The sequence below is a fragment of the Silene latifolia genome, chromosome 6 (assembly GCF_048544455.1).
Source record: "Silene latifolia isolate original U9 population chromosome 6, ASM4854445v1, whole genome shotgun sequence".
Taxonomy (NCBI): domain Eukaryota; kingdom Viridiplantae; phylum Streptophyta; class Magnoliopsida; order Caryophyllales; family Caryophyllaceae; genus Silene; species Silene latifolia.
In genome coordinates this window covers 17208176-17215854 of record NC_133531.1, presented here as the reverse complement: position 1 = coordinate 17215854, position 7679 = coordinate 17208176, and the positions used below count along the sequence as shown (strand labels likewise).

Sequence of the window (7679 nt, the reverse complement as noted above, 5' to 3'; positions counted from 1 at the left end):
TGGGCTCTCAATCCCGGGTGATATTGGTTGTTGTTAAATGCTTGCTTGGCCGGACTAGACTCCCATATCCCGTTCACTTGCTCCATACAACTTCCATCTCCAACCACCAAGGGACACTCATTGGGTGGGTGTCCTTGGTCTCCACAAAGCTCACAACTATAGACTTGGTTCCTCATAGAAGAATTGCTAGATGTTTTGCTTGAGCTCATCAAGGCAACTTGTTGCTTTAGCTCTTCTATCATCTCTTTCACTTCCACATTGTTGGCCGATTCGACCGTTGACTTCCCTTTCCTTTTGTGCCTATCATTGTTCCAATGGAAGGTACGAGAAGCCATTTCTTCAATAAGTTCTTTTGCCGTCTTGTGATCTATCTTATCCAAAGCTCCCTTCCCCGAGCCGGAATCAAGGTTCATCTTCATATCATTGTTTAACCCTTCATAGAAATTGTTGATGAGCTCATCATCCCCAATACCGTGGTGAGGACATAGCCTTTGGAGGCCCTTGTACCTCTCCCATGCTTCATAAAGGGTCTCATCTTCTTGTTGGGTGAACCCTTGGAGCTCACTCTTGATTCTTGCGGTTCGTTGGGGTGGGAAATACTTGTTGAGAAAAGCCTTAGAGACATCATCCCAAGTCCGAAGAGAGTCGGGTTCACAACTTTTAAGCCATTCCTTGGCACTTCCCCTCAAAGAGTAAGGGAAAAGCCTAAGGCGTACGGCATCCTCCGTGACTCCATTGGCCTTGAACATGTCACAACTATCCAAGAACTCGTTGAGATGCTCGTTGGGGTTTTCGGTGGCTCCCCCTCCGAATTGATTCCCTTGGACAAGTTGTAGCAAGGTGGCTTTCACATCAAAATTGTTGGCTTGAATAGGTGGCTTCACAATACTCGGATTCACCACCTTTTTCGGAGCCAAGTTATCTCTCATAGGGACCGCGGCCATTGTTACTTCCGTTTCCGGTGTTGCAAAAGGATTTTCGAAAGTTTCAAAGACCCGTGGTTCCCCTTGTAGGTTCTCAATTACTGGATTTTCTTGAGGAATCGGTGTTTCTATAAGTCCTCTTCTACGGAGCGAATTTAGTCTTCTCGCGGTTGCTTCGATCTCGTGGTCAATCGGTCTAATTGGTTGACCTCTTCGATTTCTTCTTCTCATGCAAGAAGTCCTACACACTCAAGAGAGAGATTAGTAACAAAAGACTTAGTCTAAACAAGAATGAAAACAATTAATATCTAGCCGAACTCCCCGGCAACGGCGCCAAAAACTTGATGGTATCAAGCTATACCTCGCAAGTGCACGATTTTATCGTTGTACACTATTAAGGGTCGATCCCACAAGGAGTTGAAAAGATTACTAATTGTTCTAATCCGATCGTTTAGCTAAGTCGAAAATAAAAGATGATGGTTGTTATACTAATGCTACCTAAACAAAATGAAATGCAAACTTAACAAAGGTAAGGAAAATAAGCAAGAATGAAGGATAAATTGTAATTCAAATGATTAAACGGCCTAAGACTCGGTTCTTCCCAAACAATTCGCAATTCCACATAGTTAAATCTCTAGGCTAATCACAAGGGTAGTTAGGTGAGGAGGTGACGACTCTAATTCGCCTAAGACCCCCCTCTCGGGTTCGAAATAGGACACTAGTGCTACCCACCAACCCCCCCTCTCGGGTTCGAAGGTCGGAATCCCTAACTCAATACCCGACTACCCCAAAAACATGCATTATTCCCAAGGTAGTCCAATATTTGCTAAGGTCATTAAGCCCCGTCAATTCCCGGGTCATCCCACTCCCTCTCTCGAGGGTCGATTTCAAACGCTAGATTAGAGGTGTCCTACCCCGGTTCTCCCTTTCGGTCTCAACCAAGGTCAACAATAGGGTCAAATCAAGGGTATCCAAATCACAACCTAACCAACTCTCGTTGGTGGTCAAGGGTCGTAAGTCGACACTACCCAAAAGTCAACCCATAAACCAAGTCATTCCTCTAATCTACCCTCACCAATTTCCCCAAATAATTAGCCTTTGTGAAATTCAATTAATGAAATTACTCATGTTGGGTCAAACCGAGCCCTAGTGGAGGACTACTCACTAATCATGGTCCTAATTGCAAAATAAACAATAAAGATGAAAACTTTGGTCACAATCATGGTGGGAAGATGAAATTCACTACTAAACATGCAACAATCTAACAATAGGTGTAAGGAAAGATGATTTAATCTAATGACAAGAGTGATTAAACCTAAAGACACAATCTTTAACCAAATCAACTCAAAGATTAAGTCTTTGAGGACAACTACCCAAGGATGAACAAATGAAAGAGAAACAAAGGAAAGATCAACAATAAAAAGATGAACAATGATGGAAATAACAACAACAAACAAACAACAACAACAATTTTAACATAAACAATCAAACAAACATAAAAGAAGAACAAAATGTAAACAAATGAAAATAGGGAGAGAATTAATACCAACAAAATAGTGAAAGAGGAATTTGGATAGAAATAATAAAGAAGGAAACCCTTCAATCTTCTTACAAACCCAAATTCAATCACTAATTGATTGAAGAACTTCTCTAATTAAAGAAAGATTAACAAAGAGATTAAGAAAGTTTAAAGCTTGAAAGGGTAAAAATTCTGGATCTAGGGTTGTGTGTACAAAAGGGTTTAAGAGGGGGTATTTATAGGCTTGTACAAGATTAGGAAGAAAAAGGAAGAAAAGCCCAAATCCCGTGCTGCTGTGTTTTGCCGGTCCACCGGCAGCCGGTGGTCCTACCGGTAAAACCGTGCAAGATTTAAAAATAGCTGGCATTTGTGTTTTGCTTGGTGGGCGGTTCTTGCCGCCCGCAAAAAAACACCTTCTTCAGACTTCTTCTTTTTCTTCAAGGTGCGTAATACTGGGTTGACCGCCGGTGCTCCTCTCCAGCGAGGCCAAGCTCGTTTTTTCCTTCAATTCTTCTTTTAATTCCACTTGTTGTGCTTTACCGGTGGGCCGGTTGCCGCGCTCCGCCGCAAAGCACCTTCTTCAGCTTTTCTTCAAATTTCTTGAGTGATTCTCTGGGGTGTGTTTTGCTTGCGGCTGACCGGTTCTTGCCTGTCGGAAACACACACGATCTTCATTTCTTCACCTCTTCTTCATGTAAAGGCAATGGGGTGCCTTTCTTGCCCCAATTCCTCCATACTTGGACCGTTTCCTACAAAAGGACATGCAAGGTAACAAGTACGGGCGTTGGGCACAAAATGCAAGGAAAAACACCCGAAACCGACTCGATACGAGTCGGTATGCATAAAAGAAAGAGGGAAATGGAAGTAAAATAATCGTATATCACACGGCATCATCCTCTACCCGCAAGGCTTGCACCTGTTTCTTAGCACGTAGGTCAATAACAATATTTTTGAGTTTCTTGATCATGTTCGTTATAGTCTCCTCCGAGCTCTTAGCACTCTCTTCATCTAACTGATCTCTGAGATTTCTTGCAGCCTTCCCCGTTCCTTCCTTAACCGTTTTAACCACCTTCCATGGTGAAGCCCTTAACCAGTCACCGAATTTAAGATCTTCCTCCACATATGGCCTTTCCTCGCAGTCCTTTTCCCCGTGCCCTATAAGACCACACCCGTAGCAGGATGTAGGTAACCTCTCGTATTTTACATTAAACCTAATCGTTCGTCCATCACGAACCTGTATCGGGATATCAGCCTTCAAAGGTTTTCAATTATCATACAAAACACGCACGCGGATTTCCCTATCGAGCTCGAGATTGGGGCCATGCTCAAAGTGCATAAACGTTCCCAGTCGGTCTCCTAAATTCTTAGCATTCGAGAGACTAGTACGGCCTGATAGAGGTAGGTCATAGATTCGCGCCCAAATCGGAAATAGAAACAAGGAGGAATCAGTAATTTTACCCGACAAAGATGGTTCATCGAAACACCACATGAACTTGTCAAAATGCCATGGTTGCCCTTCTAAAACCCTCGCCGTGTCCCTTTCCGCCCCAAATCGAAACATGAAAGTCTTCTCTTTCGCATCAATAACATTACCCAGCGTAGGTTTAGATGGATTCCACAACTTAATCTTCGTATCGATCGCCGCTTTAACATTGATAGCCCTCGAAGCCCAAAGCTTCCCAACGAGGAGGAAATTACCTTCCCCTGTCGCCTCCGTCACATCCTCCTCCTATTCAAACGCCCCATCGATCGACACCATAGGCTCCTTCCCATCCCGGTGAGAACCCGATAATCCACTCTCCATTGGCACTTGCACACAAAACAAAGAACAAAAACAAAAGCGAACAAAGAAATCACCCGACTCACGACAAGGCCGTGATCAAGGCCTCGAGAAAGAGGAGAATCGAAGAAAGATAGGACGAGAATCAGAGAAAATCAGACGAGAACCCAAGGAAACCCTAGACCTTTGGTACACCCCTCTCTCTCTTTATCTCTTGTAATATTTATTGTTAGCCATATATTGTCAATTGATAGTATATACTTCTTTAGGTTTATTCATTCCTTTTACTTAGTTATCCACTACTTATCCTAGCATGATTCTAGGAACTGACTCTTGTATATAAAATTTTATAATAAAACTCAAAATTTATAAAATAACACCATAGCATATCATATATATAATCCACTTATTGCCATTTTTTGTTTAAAGGTAGTGTTAACTCAAAACAATTGTTACACCGGATTATATATATACAAAAAAGGGGGTGTTATTAGTGGTTTTAAATTAAGACGTCTTTTTAACTCGTATGGTAAAATCAATTGACAATTACCATCTTAAATCTTAACACACCAAAGTGAATTGCCGCAATCTCATCATGCTGTCCCTCTAATCGCCCATCCGCTCCATCATCAACTTCTTGCAGTTCAATTCAAAACTTAGAGATGTGGAAACGATGAAGAACAGGATGAAACCGAAAACTTTATCAAATTTGCAGCAGAAATCATCAAACATTCACCAACATTTACCCGAATCCAAGTACTTACCGCCCGAACTTTGTACTCAAATTTTCGTAAATTTGCCTGCCAAAACCCTATTAAGATTCAGGTGCGTATGCAAATCTTGGTCCTCTATTATTGATGATCCCGATTTTGTGAACATGCACTTTAAAACCTCCCAAATCACTTCTCGGAATAATAATAATTTATTGGTAGATCTCGAGGGTTTGATACGTAATACTGGGTATATGTTGACAGTTTGCGAGGCTGAAACTCTTCGAAAAACAGATCTTATTTTTAGCAAATCTACTTCTTATACGTACCAAATTATAGGTAGCTGTAATGGGTTGTTTTTAGTGGAACGATTTTGTCGTCCTTATTACCGTAAAGAATTAAGATTGTGGAACCCTTGTATCCGCAAATCATTGCCTCTTCCGGTGAGCCCATTTGGCAGCTTAGTCGGTACTAAGTATTTGTTTGGTTTCGCCTCTCATAGTCAGGATTATAAAGTGGTTGCCATGACATTTGACGATATTGAGGCTGGACTGACTGGAAAGACATATGTTGCGGTTTATACACTCAGTGATCAAAAATGGACTGTCAGAAATGATCAATTCGATATCACTTTTCCTAACAATATCTCTATTATTAAGCCATTTGACTCGTTATCCACGGCTGTTTTCTGTCGAGGCTCGGCGTACTGGCTTGGTTATTTTGATAAACCAAGAAATTATTTTCATAAACCAAGAAATACATTAACTCATCTTGGCTCCTTTGACTTTGATAAGGAAAAAACAACCTTTTTGGAACTGCCGTTTACTTGGGACGAAAATGGGTCTTTGAGGTTTCTGTTTCTTCTGGGGGGGTCGCTAGCTGTTTTTAGTATTTCTAAGTTAAGTTCGAGAATATGGATGCTAGAACAGGACAACGAAAAGGAGCCATGGACTCTATGGTTTTTGGGGGAATCTAGTTGGGATGGCTATCAAGTATTCTTCTCCTTTCTTTCGCCTAATCAGAAGGTTATCTATTGTGAGAGTGATGGTGGCTATTTTATATGCGGGAATAAGGTTTATAATATAGCTAGTCGCCAAGTGCGGGTCTTGAATAGATCTATGAGCTCCAACGTAAGACTGGACATGTATTCGGAGAGCTTGGTGTTGTCCAAAGGCAATGGAACCCAGGATTTGAGATCGTTCCCATGAATTAGATAATAATACGACTTTGTTTGTTTTACAAATGGTTTTCGGAAGAACCTCTGGCTCTTAGTCAACCAACTTTGAGTATGTTAATTGCTTCTTATTCTTCTTGATGTTTGAGAAGCAATAATTCTTTTTATTCATAGCATATTGTTATAGCTTCTTTTTCCTCGGAATTCCCTTGGCTTTGTATGCCTTGAATTTTGGTATGTGTAGTTACTTTAATCTTGTTTCTCATCTCCATGCCTGTTATTTTTTTGGATTTGTCACGATTTAACAACTACCATTGTTGAAACCATTATTGATTGAGCGAGAGTTAAAAGAGTTTGGATTGGGATTTTGATGCTTCTGTAAACCATGGTATTGCGTTATTCACGATGGTTTAAATTTATTCAAGTCGTACTCAAATGGTTTTTAAATTTATCTTATCCTGGCCTCTACTCCACCATAGGCCCGAGTATTTAAGACACTCCGTCAGTGCAATTTAGTACATCTGAGTATAATGGCAACATTGATAGGGAGCGAGAAGAAGGAAATTCCAATCTGTAATAGCAACAGGGAGCGAGAAGAAGGAAATTCCAATCCAAAACAGCGACAGATAATTTCCACAGGAGCTGTGGGCTGAGTATATTCTAGCAAGACTCCCCGTTAAAACTCTGCTGAGGTTCAGGTGCGTCTGTATTAATACTGGTGCTCTTTAATTGATGACCCTAATTTCATTTATATTCATTTGAAACAATACAAGAAGAATTGCGAGAAGAGTCGAGTTCTCCTCATGGGATGCTTGGGGGTATATTAATTACAAAGGTTAAAAAAAAACTACTTATGTTTTCAAAACTTCAGCATTATACACATTGATGGGGAGTTGTAATGGATTGGTTTTACTGGGATTGAATCACCAGTTGAAACTTTGGAACCCCTCTGTTAGAAAATGTGTTTATCTTCCCATCCCTCATCCTTTCCGCAACACTAAACTAATTCTAGGGTATGCGCCTCGCAGTGATGATTATAAGGTGGTTAGTCTTAAAATTGTGATTTGGAGAGGACAAAAATCGACAACAATGAACTACTCGGAAAAACACATTAGAAAGTTTGTAGCGCCAACCTTAAACAGCAGGGGCAGCTGTTTTATCCACGGTGAAAATTGAATCCAGAATATTTTACATCTTATGTTTCCGAGCCATTATGATCAACAACAATAAATTCAAAGACATTACAGCAAAACGACATCAGATCATACGTGATAGTGCTCTCAAATTCAGGGAAAAGGCGGTATGTCTTCGGCTCCATATCCATTGTACAACACCAAATTCTCGGAATAGTTATACAATTCTACCTCACGATTTATAGATTTTCGCACTCGGCAATTATTAAGATTATACGACTTTTTCCCACACCGAAGATGGCTACTACCATCAACACTCTCGTAATAGAATACCATTGGTTGCCTATATGAGTACGACGTGAATAATTTAAAACCAGCGCTGCTTGAAAGTCCTGAAAACCATAAAGTCCACACCCGCTTTCCGTTGTCCTGTTCCAGCA

The 7679-nt window shown here is 40.8% G+C and overlaps 1 protein-coding gene and 1 non-coding gene across 2 annotated transcripts; both read left to right on the top strand.

The window, feature by feature from the left end:
- Positions 1-468: 468 nt before the first annotated feature.
- Positions 469-575, top strand: LOC141589259 (small nucleolar RNA R71). Its single transcript, XR_012520207.1, has one exon. It is a non-coding gene; the product is annotated as a small nucleolar RNA R71 (small nucleolar RNA).
- A 4320-nt stretch (positions 576-4895) lies between these two features.
- On the top strand, positions 4896-6140 carry LOC141587635 (putative F-box/LRR-repeat/kelch-repeat protein At1g11620). The gene has a single exon (XM_074409109.1). The coding sequence runs from the start codon at positions 4896-4898 to the stop codon at positions 6138-6140; it is 1245 nt and encodes a 414-aa protein (XP_074265210.1).
- The last annotated feature ends 1539 nt before the right edge of the window (positions 6141-7679 follow it).